At 38.4% G+C, this 17,316-nt stretch overlaps 1 protein-coding gene across 1 annotated transcript; it reads left to right on the plus strand.

Annotated features, from left to right (window-relative positions):
• Positions 1–1,133: 1,133 nt before the first annotated feature.
• LOC140010237 (uncharacterized) lies at positions 1,134–7,161 on the plus strand. Its single transcript, XM_072056788.1, has 2 exons — positions 1,134–1,549; positions 5,601–7,161. Exon 2 carries the CDS (start codon positions 5,601–5,603, stop codon positions 7,101–7,103), a length of 1,503 nt encoding a protein of 500 aa, XP_071912889.1. The 5' UTR covers positions 1,134–1,549; the 3' UTR covers positions 7,104–7,161.
• The last annotated feature ends 10,155 nt before the right edge of the window (positions 7,162–17,316 follow it).

Raw genomic sequence — 17,316 nt, forward strand, 5'->3', positions numbered from 1 at the left:
CTCTATAAGAAGGAATATTATACCATGAATTTTAGTCTCCCGTCCCCATTATATTGCATTCCTCTCTTTTAGATCATATATATTTATCTAATATTATAATTTTTCGTTTTTCAATTCTTATCTTTCGCATTTTTCGTGACCTCTTCATGGAATCACTATTGGACGTCACAATTAATGTGATTTGCACCAACTAAATTTTGAAGAGGCATTCCAGCCATTTCGATATCTCTAGGTCTAGATTCGCATCCATATAGAAACATCATAATATGATAAATTTTATAGGTTAGATTAGAAAAATTTTCGACTAAATTTCGCAACTAGTTTTCACTAAGTTGAAAAGGTACTTTAGATTTGAACCTATCAAATCTTTGCATTCCCTTTCTTCAACCGTGACTCCCGAACTCTTTTCTCTTGTTTTCAAAGACATGGAATCGTTTAAAATAGGTTTTATTTTTTTATTTATTTAAAAATATATTTTGGATGACTTGGTATACATAAATTAAATACCAAGTGGCGACTCTTATAATAGTCTGAAATCCTTTTTTAGACTATTATTTTGGGCCAAAACCATCGGATATTTGAAGTCCCATTTTAGACCCTTTTTTCTTTATTGATTTTCTAAAATCAAAAAAAATATTTTTAAACACCTAAATTTATTTTTCAAAAAATGGGGTGTAACAGTTGGCGACTCCACTAGGGCTTTTCTAGTGAATTCAACCATTTGGTTTAGTTGATTTTTTTTCTTTTTCTAACCTTTTTACATATCACATTGGGATGTTTTAAATTGCATTTTTTCTTTTTCTTTTACCTTTTTTAGGATTTTCTGTATTTTACACACATAATCGCCTCCCGCTCTCCATATATGTGATGAATAACTTGTTTATTTTCATTTATATTATCGCATTTTTGCATTTGGGGCGAGGGAGTGTCACCCTAGAGTCTTTATGCATGCTCAATAATAATCCCTTTTGTAGACACCAAATTTTTGTCAAATTTTGTGTTTTCTCGAATATTTTCTATTTAATAAGCAATTTATTTTCTTGCATTTTTTTAAGTATATTTTGTCTCATTTTTGTAGATTTATTTAAAAAAAAAACAACTAAATCCATTTGACAAAGATCCCTTGGTTCCCTCCTTATTCTCGGGGGACAGACAAAAGGAACGGCGATTTTGGGGGCTCAAAAAGACAGAAAAATGACTCCCTCAATTCACTCTCTCGAGACACACACACACGAGGGAAAAATCAGACAAGCAAAGAAAGAAAAAAACTAACTCCACTCTAACTCTTCACTGGGGCTCTCTCTCTCACAACAGAAGACAAAAAACACTCCACTCTTTCTCGACGAAAAAAAACTCTCGGCTCTCTCCCTCAAAAGGGCAAGAAAAGAAAAAAAGAGAACAAAAAACACTCCAAGCCAATACATCTCTCGGACTTTTCTTTGTTCCCAACAGACAAAGCCATAAAAGAAGCAAGGGAATTAGCGGTCAGACCATTGGAATTCAGGAATCTCGCCACAAAGCTCAACCAAGTGATTGCAATATCTTAGAGGTATTTTTTTTCTTTTTTTTTTCAGTTTTGTTTTTCACATTAAATTCATATTTAGTTGCTTATTTTCTCCTGCTTTTGCTACTTTGCATTGTTGTTGTGGTATTGCTGAAATTTGGGAAATGGCATGAACCAGATAAAGGAAAAGAAAATGTTTCTTGTGAATGCATGTTAATTGTTTGAAAAAATACCAAAAAGAATTCTAGGGGCTGTTTTGCTTTATTTTGTCCATTTTATGTTGTTTTCTTGTCAAAATAAAATCATATTTGTATTGTAGGAGATGTAAGAGTGTTGTGGTATAATTTTTATGATTTTTGGTGAAGGGTATGTTGTTTTGAAAAATCAAAACTGGACTGATTTCTTGTCATTTTGGCCACTTTCGAGTCCTTTTTTGTTAAAACTAAGCCCAAAAATAGAACCTACGTGAAAAATCGAGTGAAAGGGTGTATTTTGAGGATTTTTGGTGACCGGAGAGTTCACCGGCGGTGGCAGTCGGCGGCGGCGGCGCCACCGGCGACCACCATGGCCGCCAGCTGAAGCTGAAGCTTCAGCTTGCCTGGGAAGAAGAAGAGACGGATCGAACGGGGAAGAAAGAAAAGAAAGAAGAAGAAGAGAAAAAAAAAGAAAAGAAAAGAAAGAAAATGGTTTGGGCTAATGTTTTTTCTTCGGTTGGGCCAGGAGTTAGTTTTGGTTGGGTTTCGGAAATGGGCTTTGGTTTATTTTTTCCTTTGGGTTTCGGATGGGTTAGGAGGCTGGAGCCCATGTATTTCTGGGTCGGGTTTGAGTGATAAAATGACGGGCTGGCCTGCTCGTTTTTCTGGATTTTGGGTTGGGCTTAGGTAGTATCCGGCCCAAATAAATAAAAACAACGGCCCGATGGCCTTTCTTCTCCCAAATCAGAAACCAAAATTTGCACTTTGGCCCCTGATCTTTGGAGTATTTTCACTACGGCCCATAATATTTTAGATTCCTTTGATCTAGGTCCTTAAATTAATTGCACTTTAGTCCCTGAATTTTATCTTTTATTTAATTTTGACATCTGAACTTTGAAAAATATAATTTTTATCCCCAAAAGTTTTTTTAATTTTTGCAATTCGGTCCCTGATGAATTTTGAGTCTCTTTATTATGATTGTTTCTTTTCTTTAATAGCTAATTATGCTACTTTTGAATATACTTAATTTGGAATTTTTAGATTTACTTAAATTTCTTTACGTCTGATATATTAGTGTGAATTTAGTACTTGTATTATTATTTTCTTTTTCAATTAAATTGGTGCCATGATCCTTTTGTTCATTATGAGTATAAATAGGATAATTTGACTCCATTTAGTCACCACTTCAAACGGGAGGTACCCCTATTTTATTATTTCAATGTCAATTACGTGCTCATATGTGCTCCTATTTGTTCCTATGTGTTTATATATTTTTATATGCTTTATTTATTTGATTTAAATATTCATTCAAATTTTCTTATATATGTTTTAGTTAATTTTTATAATGATTCGAAAGGCATTTAAATACCTCAAAATGTAATAGATAGGATACTTAGATTTGTTTTATTATATTTTTCCCTTCTAGATTGTAGTTAGGCGCTCCCCGATGTAATAGATAGGTTGCGTGTTTATGTGGCTTATGTGTTATGTGTTTTATTCGCTTTTCTTAGGATTTTGGCATCTAGATATTATGTTTACGTGTTATGTGCTTCGTGCTCTTATGTGTTTATTTGTTTTAATTTATGTTTTATTTGTTTCACTATGAATTGTTAATGCATGACGTCACCACACTAGTCCAACGCTAGTTGTGGTTTCTCCCTCCGCTTACTTGCTAGTCCAACGCTAGTAAGGATTTTTAGAAATGGGTTAGTCCAACGCTAGACCCTTTAGGTCATCTTGCGCTAGATTCATCTTTGTATGTTATTCACTACATTTTCATGCATATTTTCATTTTTAGGATCTTTTCTCATTTGCATGATATTTCCTATTATATTATCCCCTACCCGCTATAGGTGCTAATCATGTCATTTAGAATTGCATCTCATTTAAGTTAGTTCATTTGCTTGTTCATGTTAGGGTAATTATTTTTCAAACATAGGAAATGGGTGATTATAACTTTCTAGTTTAAATACCCTATTAATCCATGTATAAGAAAATTATGTCACGAGTTTTTTCGCCTCCCGTACCCTTTATGTTGCATTCCCTTTTTCTTTGATCACTTATATATATATGTATATAATTTATTTTATTTTATTTTCTTTTTTTATCATTTGCATCCTCGTGACACCTTCAAGAATTCATTTTGGCCTTCGCAATAAACGTGATTGGTTCAATTAAACCCTTGAATGAACATTTTGTCCCTTTCGATATTTTATTTTTGCATTCATGTAGAAAACATTCAAATATGATAAAATTAAGGGTTAGATTTGGAAAATTTTGGGCTAAACCTCGCAACTAGCTTAGACTAGATTGAAAGGGTGCCTTAGGTTTGAGTTAATCGAACCTTTGCCTTCCCTTTCTCCAACCGTGACTCCCGAATCTATTTTCTCTTGTTTTTCAAAGATCTGGAGTTGTCGAAAAGGGTTTTATTTTATTTTATTTAAATACACTTTTTGGGTGACTTGGTACACCAAAACTCAATACCAAGTGGTGACTCCTCTTTTTTTTTTTAAAAACCCTTTTTGACTAAATTTTGGATCCAAATCGTCGCATTTTTCAAAGTCCCATTCTAGGTCTTTTTTCATTTATTATTAATAAATCACATTCTTTTATAAAGCTTTTTTTTATTTTTCATCACGAAAAATGGGGCGCGACAACTTGGCGACTCCACTGGGGAACGTAAGAGAGTCCAAACACTTGGTTTAGTCGTCTTTTCTCGTTTTAACCCTTATATTTATCATATTTGGATGTTTTAGGTTGCATTTTTCTCTTTTAGGATATTTTGCATTTCACCCTCGTATTCGTTTATCGTTCCTCGTATATGTGATGAATGATTTATTTATTTACTTTTATTTATTTACTTATATGTATCGCGCTTTGCATTTGGGGGTGGGGAATATTACCCTAGAGTCTCGCATTGGTTCTCGATCCCTCCCCTCCAAACCAAGCACTGGCATACGTGCATACGTTTTATTTTTTATCCCTTATTTATTTTTCTTTTAGTGGCTTGTCACGCCACTCTTCCCTGTTAGGATTAGGCGACCCACTTGGACGTGTGATCGCGACACGACGTGTGCGTAGCATGATCCGAGGGGTCACTCAATCTTCCATTTTAAACTTTGGGTTGATAGCCTTTAGCTTTTAGTCGAAAATTGAGAATTTTTGATAGATTCACTTGGACATGTGGCCGTGGTACGACGTTCGCGTAGCAATGTCTGGGGAATCGCTCGAGCCACCGACAAAGAACCTTGGGGTTGATGACCTTTGGTTTCCAAGTCTGAAGGCCCGGGGACCTAAAACCTATCGAGTTTAGATGCATTAGTAAGCCAATACCTCATGCATCCATGATAGTTTACCTAAGGTAGAGTCTGTCTTACCCTATTAGGAACACTATTCACGAGGGGAGGGATCCAATCCCTCTTTTTTTTATTGTTTTATCTCTGTGTATTACTTTGCTACAATGTGTTATGTGAATTTATCTGATTGAACTAACTTTTCTTGATTTTTGTCTCCACTACATTCACAAACTTTAGAAATAAGAGTCCTGACGTGGTATTCGTTAAGGCAGACCACCCTTTGTAAATAGCACGTTTAAATTTTGGTTTATTGCATTAATACTATGTATATATATATGCATGTCATTCTAGGCCTACCCCGGCATCTAAATAGGGTACCCTTAGACCATGTTTCAATTATCGTATTGCATATTTATGCGTTTAATAAACCGACATCATGCATTAACCCTAGAGGGAATGTCATTTAGGGGATCCCATTTTAGGAATATACTAGCCTTGTTTTCCCTGGGTAACTAACCCTCTATGGGATATTCATGTTTAAATTCTTGTAAAACTGGAGAAGTGAGGCCTGTATGTAAGGTATTTAATCGAGATTACATGCTTTAGATGGACAGACCTCAACAAATCAGTCAGCTGTTGACAGTTCCAATGGAGGTTCGAAGATGGCCAGGGCTTCTTTCATTTAGTGAGATCAATCAGGTTGCCTCCTACCTTGGACCAATTGGGGATTTCAAAGACATTGAATCAGATGGGTATTTGGTAGAAGCTTTAATTCAATTGTGGGATTCCGATGGTTCAACATTTCGAATAGGAAATAAGGAGTTGACTCCGACCATTGAAGAGGTAGCCGGTCTTCTGAATTTGCCAGTAAAGGGTACAACAGTGATATTTCCGATTGCTTCTGGCAAGATTGAATTCTGTCATTTTGCTGGATTAAAAGAGTCTGTAGTGCAAGGATCAGATCAGAGCATAGATGTAAAATTTTTGTTTGACAGATTCGCAATGAAAGATGAGTTTGATAAGTATTCGAATGATTTTTCATTTACATCTAAGGTAACATGGGAATGTAAGAGGCCGCTGGTGTATGGACTTGTGATGGCGGGGATTTATTTGTTTTCTAGAAAAGATAAGAAAATTGGTTTCAAAATCACTAAACTCCTGTCTGACTTGTTTTTTGGAATTAAGGATCGACAAGCCTCTATAGTACCGACTGTGTTAGCTGACATTTTTGTTGCGTGTACCAACTGCCAAAGGGGGTCAAAGTTCTTTTATGGATCAAATCGAATTTTGCATATATGGGCCATGGAACATTTTCGAAGACAGTTGCCTGCTCTTGATGGTCTGCCATTGATTGGGTATAATTGGATCTCTACCCATCATAAGAGAGTTGACCAAAGTAATTTGTCAAGAAGTGCATCGGAATGGCTGGACTTTTTGAGGGTATTGTTAGATCAAAAGATTAGATGGGTACTAGACTGGACCGACTGTTTTAACCCTGTTCTGCGCGCCAAGTCATCAGATTTGATACCGTTATTGGGAACTCAAGGCATCATGGCATACACTCCGAAAAGGTTTCTCAGACAGTTAGGACGCATTCAAGGAGTACCACTCACACCTGACTTGACCGATTTCACCATCAGTTTTGGCAAGGGGATCTGTCCAGACAAAATTCCGATGAAAGTATCAATTGTCGAACCTTGGGAAACGCTGTCCGATGATGAGGATATCGCTTATGTTCCGCAACTTAAACAGATGGCTTTGGTTACCCCTCAATACGAGGAGTGGCTCAGAGAATCTGGTGCTGGGCGACCATTGATGGAACAGTCCGAGGAAGTCAAGAAACTAATGGCAATCATTGAGGTGAAAGACATAGAAAATGCACAATTAAGGCAATCTGTGGAAGTGAATAAGGGTCTAGCAGAGAAGAATAAAAGACTGTGTGAAGAAATGCAAGAAAGACACCAGGAATTGAAGAGAAAGTGTGGCAAGTTGTATGATCAAACTGAACGCATGCAGAATCCCTATTCCAGAGAGCCAAAAGATGCTGTGATAGATAAATTGAAAAAGTTTAATGATCTTGTACGAAATCAACTTCGAGAAATGATGTAGATGATGTATGATATTTTGAAATCCATCAATGAAATGATCCTTATCTGTTGCAAAGTTATTTTTCGAAACACAGGTTTGATAAACAGGTCTCATTTCGAAGGTGTTGCATCATGTTAGGCCTACCCTTGGCAGAAAAGGGCTCCCCCATAGGACATGCATCCAAATTATTTAGATATCTACTAACTCATGTTTCTTTTCTTTTCTTTCTTTTTTTCTTTTTCTTGAATAAATCACAGCAATTTGACAGAAAATCCAACCCTAAATGAGTTTCTTTTCTCCACTATCAGGTATTTTTCACAATTGCTACCCAAAGAAGCCCCATCATCACCAGGTCCCGAAGTAGAGCCTTGAGATAGTCTGTAAACATGAGTTCAGCGCCTGAAGCTTCGGAAAGATCTGCTATGGCTACATCACCGGACTTCACAGTATTGGGAGCTCAGTTAAGTGAGGTACTTGCCAAGTTCAATGAGTTAAGTGCTGAAATGGCCGCACAAAGGCGTGTAATTGATCAGCTGGTCGCCAGCAACAATGGTGGTGGTGTCCCAAACGACCAAGAATCTATCGATAATCACCCACCTGCACAAGACTATCAACCACCCCACACATCCAATACCCAAACACCTTTCTTTCTTCCTTTCGCTAACCCTGTTGAAAATACCTTTGCCCGATTAAATTCAGACTTTTCCTATATGCATTCGAATTATGTATTGGTGAACCCAACCAGTAGTCAAATCCCTCAAACTCATCCACAAACCAATCTGAACATTCCTCCCAACCCTCAGGGACGGCACCACCACCTTCCGAGCCTTTTGTACTGGATACGGCATCTCAAGGGAAGGCGGCAATGGAAGAACAACATACACCCGTTGATAAAGATCTGTTAAGAAGGTTGGATCGATTCGATGACTTTATGAAAAAGAATCAAGGGTTGAGCAGGCATGGTGGTTTAGATTACGATGAATTGTGTCTTTTTCCGGATATTCAACTACCGTTGGGATTCAAAACCCCTAAATTCAGCAAGTATGATGGAACTGGAAATCCAAAAACGCACCTCAAGATGTTTGCCAACAAGTTAGGTAAGCCTGTGGATGATGAGAATTTGCCTATGCGTCTATTTCCGGAAAGTTTAGAGGGAGATGCTCTAGATTGGTATTCAAATTTGAAGTCTGGAGAAGTCAAGACCTGGTTGGATCTATCAACTGCTTTTGTGAAATAGTATGAATTTAACTGTGAGTTGGCACCAACACGAACCACGCTAGAGGGTACGAAAAGAAAGCCGTCGGAAGATCACAAGACCTACGCAAAATGGTGGAGAAAGTTAGCTGCCAAAGTGGAGCCTCCTATGACTGAGGAGGAGATTGTTCACACTTTCATCAAGGCTCACGATCCACCCTATTTTGAAGAGATCTTTCGCATGACTGGAAGTCCATTTGCTGCTATCATTAACAAATTGGAGGAGTATGATGAATTTGTAAAAGCAGGAAAGTGTTTCTGCATTAAAGTTGCAATTGGATGCTCTACAAAATCAAAACAACAATGGGAAAAAGCCCCAATTCAAGAAGAAAGAAGGTGATACTGCTTTTATATGGGATCAAGGCCCGTCTTTCAGACCCAGAAACCATCCCACCTATTCTTTTCCGTACCCGTATTACACCAATCATCAACCAGTCTACCACACCACTACCCAATTCCATCATTCTCGACCAAATCATTTGAATACCTCGCCCTTACCTCCAACTCCACAACCTATTTTTCAAAATCACTCTCGTCCCATTTACCATTCCAGACCAACCCTGCAAAACAATAACCCTCCTCAAAATCCTTTGCAAACCAGTGGAATTCAAATTCAGAAGCAATTTCGAGCCTTTACCAACTTGGACCGACCTATTGATCAGTTGTATGAGCAATTAAAAGCAGCTGGAAAAATTGGCACTGTTCATCCCAAAATCTATCCCAGAGGTCCTCCTGCCGGTTATGATCCGCATGCAATCTGTGCTTATCATTCTGGAAGTCCAGGTCATACCACTGGCAATTGTTGGGCTTTAAAACATAAAATTCAGGGCATGATTGACTTTGGAGACATTCTTCTTAGAAGAAAGGGAGAACAAGGACCGAATGTTAGTAAGAATCCTTTACCTGAGCATGGGAGCACTGTAGGGGTTATCATCGCGGATGAAGATTTTGTCGACCCCAGTCAGTACATTATAGATGAAACCGAAGTGTTTGGCGTGATAAAGACTGACCATGCAGAGATAAGGAAAATGTTGTCTGTTGAAGAGTCCATAACTAAGGATAATGCTGAGGAAAAGTTAAAATCTTTTGTGTTTGAAAAAGAGAAACCGTTTATGATAGAAGGAGGGCCTTCCGAGGCTGACAATTCTGAAGTTCCTTTTATTTTGGATTTACTCTCTTTTGAATGGGATATATCAGAGCCTGCCATTCTCGAATTTCCAGAGCAAATGCCTGTCAATAACTTGCAAGAGGTACCGTGGAACTACGAGGAGTCTAGTCTGTTAATTGGAGACAAATATTGTTTGAAGGAGGAGGTATCTAATATTACTAGGCCTGGAAAATTTATGGGAAACCCCGAAATCGATGTTCAAACCAAGGCCAAGATTAAATCCCTGACGCCCAAGTCTCTTGTCTCTGAAAAGGAAGCTGTGGATTTTCTAAAGATGCTGAAGAGAAGCGAGTACAAAATAGTGGAGCAGTTGGATGGGATGCCTGCTCAGATCTCTTTTTTGAATCTTCTCTTGACCTCTGAATCACACAGAGAAGCATTGCTCAAAATCTTGAATGAAGCCCATGTCCCTAAAGATATTCCTGTGGATAAGTTTTCTAACATTGTGGGTAATGTACTTGCCGCTAATCATATCGCCTTCTCCGATGATGATCTGACTGCAGAAGGAATTGGACATAACAGAGCCTTATATATATCAGTTCGCTGCAATGGAAAGATGCTGCCGAGGGTTTTGGTGGATAATGGGTCGGCACTGAATATCTATCCATGAAACACTCTCACTAAACTTGGATTTCTTGATGTTAAACTCCGTCAGTCCGCAACCGTAGTTAGGGGGTTCGATGGTTCAAGAAGGGAATCCATGGGTGAAACAGAGTTGGTATTAGAGATAGGCCCTGCTCAATTTCAAGTTACTTGCCAAGTAATGGACTTCTCCAGTGTTTACAACATTTTACTTGGAAGACCTTGGATACATGCTTCCAATTCAGTGTCATCTTCTCTGCATCAAATGCTGAGGTTTATTGTGAATGATCAGCTCATTACTGTGTTTGCTGAGGATGACTGTACCATGATCGTTGATGCAAAGTTTAAGGGTGAAAACAGAAAAAGGACTCCAATATCGTCTCATCACGTTGCTGACATCGTCTCTGTGGGATGGGCATCCAGGGATAAGTTGCTGACTCAATCAGATTTGCCAGAGGCCAGTATTATGATGGCGAGAGAGATGATCCGAGGCGGATATGAAATAGGAAGAGGTCTTGGGCGAGAATTGCAAGGAATTTTGGAGCCGATAGAGATCCCGACGCAAAAGGATACATTTGGACTGGGATTTCATCCAACTGCTAAGGACAGAAGGGAAATGCAAGCTCGAAAACAAGCTGAAAAGAAGGGCAAGCAAACTGCCTTAAATATCCCTCCGTTATACCACACTTTTCCTCATCTATCAGAGGTAATTATGCCAGAAACGAAGAATCCTATGGAGGAGATTGAAGTGGATCTGTCTCAGCTATTTGTCGGGGTTACTTGTGAGGAGGGGCCATCAGAGAATGCAGAATTTTTGCCAATTACCGAAGGAGCTATTCAGAATTGGACTGCTGATTATCTTCCCTCTCGAAGGGAATTTCGGTAAATTTAAGGGGATTGTCTTTTGTCTAGATCACATCCAGATAGGACAGTAGTCTGGATCTTTTGTTAAAAGAAATTGATTTCATCTTTTAAACCTTTATTCTTGTTTCAGTTAATATAACTTGCTTTGTTCAAGAAAATTGCTGAAACGAAAATAAAGGTTTGGGTTAAATATGTCTTTAAATAGCAATCATGGCTGTATATTCATCTTTTTGTGAAGTCTCGATGCATTTTGAATTTAATGAAATTAAAGACTTCTCCAGTATTTGCTATTTATTTATTACTTATGTTCTATTCTATTTTCAGATGACCACAAATACAATCCTTTGACCCCTTGGATGTCACCATTTTGGAATTCGATGGCTGCAATCTCGATATCTTTCATGAATTTGAAATCATGCAATCTGAAATTCCAAGCGAGAGCGATACTGATGAAGAATTTGAGTCTATTTCAAGGGATTTAAAACAGTATGAAGAGAAACCCAAACCCAACTTAGAAGAAACAGAAATCATCAATATTGGCACTAAGACGGAGGTTAAAGAAGTTAAAGTCAGCATTCATTTGAATAGGAAACAAAAGGAGGAAATGATTGAATTCTTAATGTTTTTTCAAGATGTGTTCGCATGGTCATACGATGATATGTCAAGGATCTCTACAGACATAGTGGTTCACAAGTTGCCAACCGATCCAAATTTTTTACCTGTAAAGCAGAAGCCACGTAAATTCAAACCAGAAATGAGTCTCAAAATAAAGGAACAAATTGTGAAGCAGCTCAATGCTAAGATAATCATGGTGTCTCATTATCCCATCTGGTTATCGAATCCTATGCCAGTGCCTAAGAAATCTGGGGAGGTGCGAGTATGTGTTGATTACAGAGATCTGAATAAGGCCAGTCCGAAAGACGATTTTTCTTTGCCAAACATTCATATTCTTTTGGACAATACTGCTGGACACGAAATTGAATCTTTTGGTGATTGTTTTGTTGGGTATCATCAAATTTTGATGGCAGAAGAAGACAGAGAGAAAATCTCTTTTATCACCCCATGGGGAACCTTTTGTTATAGAGTGATGCCTTTCGGGTTGAAGAACGTTGGAGCCACCTATCAGAGGACCATGACTACCCTGTTCCATGACATGATTCACAAAGAGATGGAGGTCTATGTGGATGATATCATAATTAAATCCAAGAATGTTGAGGACCATTTGGTTGATTTAAAGAAGCTGTTTCAAAGATTGAGGAAGTATAATTTGAAGTTGAACCCTGCGAAATGTGCTTTTGGAGCTCCGGCTGTTAAGTTATTGGGTTTTATTGTGAGCAAAAAGGGTATAGAGATAGATCCTGCGAAAATAAAAGCAATTCGAGATATGCCCATTCCGAAAAGTCAAAAAGATGTGAAAAGTTTTCTTGAAAAGATCAATTTCATTGGTCGATTCATTGCACAGTTATCCTCTACCTGTGAGCCTTTATTCAAATTGTTGAAAAAGAATGCGCCAATGGATTGGAATGAAGATTGTCAGCAGGCTTTTGATAAGATCAAGAATTATTTGTTAAATCCTCCGGTCTTAGTGCCACCTCAGCCAGGGAGACCTCTGATTATGTATTTGTCTGTTCTTGATGAAGCTGTCGGATGCGTTCTGGGACAGCATGATGAGTCTGGAAGAAAGGAGCAAGCCATCTACTATCTGAGTAAGAAATTTACAGCATATGAGGCCAACTATTCTTTCCTCGAGAGAAGTTATTGTGCTTTAGCATGGGCAGCTCAGAAGTTGAGATATTATTTGCTCGGTTATACCACTTACTTGATTTCCCGTTCTGATCCTCTAAAATACCTATTGGAAAAGTCGATGCCCACGGGACGTATGGCTAAGTGGCAAATGATCCTTTCCGAGTTCGATATTGTCTTCACAACACAAAAGGCAGTCAAGGGTCAAGCCATAGCAGATCATTTGGCAGAAAATCCAAGAGATGATGATTACCAGCCGTTGCATACCTACTTTCCTGATGAAGAAATTCTGTTCGTTGGAGCAGTTGAGGACATGAGTGAGCAGTATCCTGGATGGAGGTTATTTTTCGATGGAGCGTCAAACTCTTTTGGAGCTGGAATTGGAGCAGTTTTAGTGTCGCCTGAAGGGAAACATTATCCTGCTACCGCGAAATACAGTTTCCTTGTACCAACAACATGGCTGAGTATGAAGCTTGTATTTTTGGATTGAAAATGGCATTGGACATGGAGATCAAGGACCTGATAGCATTCAGTGATTCTGATTTACTTGTGCACCAGACGCTTAAACAGTGGGTAACTCGGGATTCAAAAATTATGTTGTATCATTGTAACTTGCTTAGTTTGGCCAGCAAATTCAGGAATTTGGAACTCAGACATATTCCCCGCACTCGTAATGCCTTTGCTGATGCTTTAGCTACTCTGTCTTCGATGATCCAACATCCAGATGAGCTGATGATTGAACCTATACAGATCCAACTTTAGAATAGGCCAGCGCATTGTCTGGTTACAGAAAGGGTCACGGATGGTCGCTCCTGGTACAAGGATATTAAGGAATTCATGAAAACGGGATCCTACCCTCCTGATACTGATTCTGTTGCAAAAAATTTCTTACGCAGAATGTCATCAAGATTCTTCTTGAATGGAGAAGTGCTATACAAGAAAACATCTGATTTGGGTCTTCTGAGATGCATCAATGAAGAGGAAGCCGATTATATGATGAAAGAAGTGCATAGTGGGGTTTGTGGGCCACACATGAATGGGCATCTACTAGCTAAGAAGATCATGAGAACAGGATATTTTTGGCTTACTATGGAGCATGACTGTGTAGATTTCGTTAGAAAGTGTGTTAAGTGTCAAATGCATGGTGATGTTATACGTGCTCCTCCTACAGAATTGCATAGTATGACTGCTCCATGGCCATGTTCGATTTGGGGAATGGATGTGATCGGAACTATTGATCCTCCTGCTTCAAATGGGCATCGATTCATTTTAGTGGCAATTGAATATTTCACCAAGTAGGTTGAGGCCGCGTCCTATAAGCATGTTACTAAGAAAGTGGTGTCGGATTTCTTGAGAAATAATATCATCTGTCGTTTTGGGGTACCAGAGACGCTGATCACTGATAATGCCAAAAACCTCAACAATGATATGGTGGATGGATTATGTGAACAGTTCAAGATCAGACATCCAAATTCTGCTATTTATAGGCCTCAAATGAATGGAGCCGTTGAAGCTGCAAATAAAAATTTGAAAAAGATTATCCGTAAGATGACTGAAGCACACCGGGATTGGCATGAGAAGTTGCCCTATGTACTAATTGCATACAGAACTACCATCAGAACTTCTACTGGTGCAACTCCCTACTCTTTTATGTATGGAATGGAAGTAGTACTACCTGCAGAAGTTGAAATTCCTTCCTTGCGCATTCTGATGGAAGCTCAGATAGAAGAAGCTGAATGGATCAGAGAACGTCAAGAGCAGTTGTCTCTGATTGATGAAAAGAGGTTGAATGCCGTGTGTCATGGACAATGTTATCAGCAACGAATGGCTCGGGGTTACAACAAAAAAGTCAAGCCCCGCTTATTTGAAGTTGGAGATAAGGTTTTGAAACGGATTCTTCCAATGCAAGATGAGGCTAAAGGGAAGTTTGCTCCCAATTGGCAAGGACCATTCATTATTAAAAAAGTGCTATCCGGAGGAGCGCTTATTCTTATAGAAATGGACGGTCAAGTTTTTTCCCAACCAATCAATGCAGACATGTGCAAAAAGTTTTTTATTTGAAAAAAAAAAATTCTGCAAGAGGCGGATTTCAGGCATATTTTCTCTCATTTTTTCATTTCGATATTCTATCCCTAATTTTTCTTCTTTCCTTTTGACTTTTCATAACCATTTTCTTTTTCGCTTGGCTGTCCTTTAAGATCACTAACCCCATACTGGGGCAATTTGTTTCCAAAAAAAAAATAAAAGAAAATAGAGATTCTGTCAGAATTAAACTGGGGCAAATTTTTATCTCTCTCTCACCCTAGATTGGGGTAAGTTTTGAAAGAATGCTATCTCAAAGGATTGCAAACTCATCATATGATCCGCTGTCAAGCCTTTCAAGCCTTAACCTTTCCTTTGCTACTCTATCCGATCCTAATCGCAAGAACCAAAATTGCCAAATTTCATCTTTTGCAGTATTTGAAAAAAAAATTTTTTTAATCAACTAGCAAATGATGTTAATACAAACTTTTCTGAAACATATTAGAGAAGATTGTCTCACTGATGCTACTCATTATCAAAGTATGACTGCATTGATATAGTTGGGGTTAAAATTGCCTTGTCTATGTCTCTAGGTGAAAACCTGAAAGGGCACCTTCTAAAAAAAAAAACAAAAACAAAAACAAAAACAAAAAAAACAAAAACAAAAAAAAGAGAGAAAAAAAAAATGAAAATGGTGGGGGTAACCTTAGTGAAAACCCGAAAGGGCGCTGAGGTAGGGGTTTGGAATACAAGAGGATTAACAACAAAGAAGAAGATGCTGAGGTCTGAAAGCTGGTGACTATGTTGATTTGGGTCTCTTTCATACTGTTGTTCTTTTGCCGACAATGAATTCCAAAATGGATGACGTCGAAGGGGTCAGTTGGAGCATTTTTCCTCATCAAAGGCCGTCCTCTAAATATGAACCCAACTTTTGATCATGGGACCTATATTCAAAAAATAAAAATAAAAATCACTAATTTTGTTTTACTATTCTATTTGCTATTTCATTTGTTTATTGTGTATCATTGTTTATTTCATATTAGCATTATTGCATGATGAATACTACCTTTTGCAATTGTTTATGTTCCCCATTTACTGAGTCTCATTCAAAAGACAATCCCTTATAATTTATCCCAAAGGGGTCCTGAGATTGAGGATCTTATGGTAACAAAGTCTGGATGACTGACATTTGACGGTTACAAAGATTCCGAAGAGGTTGTCGACCGGACCTAAAGAAGCAGTTTGGCGATATTGAAACTCATGTTTACATGGCTCTCAAGGCAAAGGGATCACATGGTGGTGGCAATCTTTTCATCATAGTCGCTTCTTTTCTTTTTTTTCCCTTTTACAGGAAAGATTATGTGACAGACTACTGGCTTAGTTGAGCATGATTCACACTGGGGCAAATGGCAAGTTTCGATGTACATTCCCAAAGAAAGAAACAGAAGTCATTATTCCCTTTCTTTTAAAGTTAAAAAAAAAAAATCATCAATCAAGAAAGTTGTAAGTCCACCAAGTAAGTTTGTCTTGATTTATTACTACTTGAGCAACATGCATTTTAATCTTTCAGTTTGATGGTATTGAACTTGCATTTTCATTTCTTTCAGTGTTTAATTGGGTTTGGGTCAATCCCACCAATCTGTTTAAAAAAAAAAATCAAATCAGAATATCATATTTAAATTTCTGTTGGTGAGTCTCAGCGTCCACCACACACCCTTCTATCTCCCCTTCTTGACAAATTTAATTTTCTGCTGGAGCGTAATCGCGTCCCTCCGCGCATTTTTTTCAAAAATACAAATTTAATTTCCTGTTGGTGAGTCTCAGCGTCCACCGCGCACCCTTCTATCCCCCTTCTTGACAAGTTAAATTCCTGTTGGTGAGTCTTAGCGTCCACCGCGCACCCTTCTATCCCCCTTCTTGGAGCGTAATCGCGTCCCTCCGCGTATCTTTTTCAAAAAAACAAGTTAAATTCCTGTTGGTGAGTCTCAACGTCCACCGCGCACCCTTCTATCCCCCTTCTTGACAAGTTAAATTCCTGTTGGTGAGTCTCAACGTCCACCGCGCACACTTCTATCCCCCTTCTTGGAGCGTAATCGCGTCCCTCCGCGCATCTTTTTCAAAAATACAAATTTAATTTTCTGTTGGTGAGTCTCAGCGTCCACCGCGCACCCTTCTATCCCCCTTCTTGACAAGTTAAATTCCTGTTGGTGAGTCTCAGCGTCCACCGCGCTCCCTTCTATCCCCCTTCTTGGAGCGTAACCGCGTCCCTCCGCGTATCTTTTTCTAGTTATGATAAATTACTTTTCTTGACTGTTTTAATTAATAATTGTGCTTTCTCATTCATTTTGTGTTTCATGTTTAGAAGTTCTAAGAAACTCAAACTTTTTCAACTTTGCAAAGATCGCAGTTGGTCAATGCACTTGTTTCATTGTGGTTCACTTGCATTCGAACTACGTTTGACCTGATTCCCATGGTGGGATACGTAGGCAACTCTACATGAGTTCGGTCACATGTTTTACAATTTCATTACATCTTTTGTTCACTAATTTCAGCCAAGTGTTGCTTTTCTTTATTTTAGCTCAGGTGCGGCTAGAAGAGACA

This window comes from Coffea arabica, chromosome 7c (genome assembly GCF_036785885.1).
Source record: "Coffea arabica cultivar ET-39 chromosome 7c, Coffea Arabica ET-39 HiFi, whole genome shotgun sequence".
Lineage (NCBI taxonomy): Eukaryota > Viridiplantae > Streptophyta > Magnoliopsida > Gentianales > Rubiaceae > Coffea > Coffea arabica.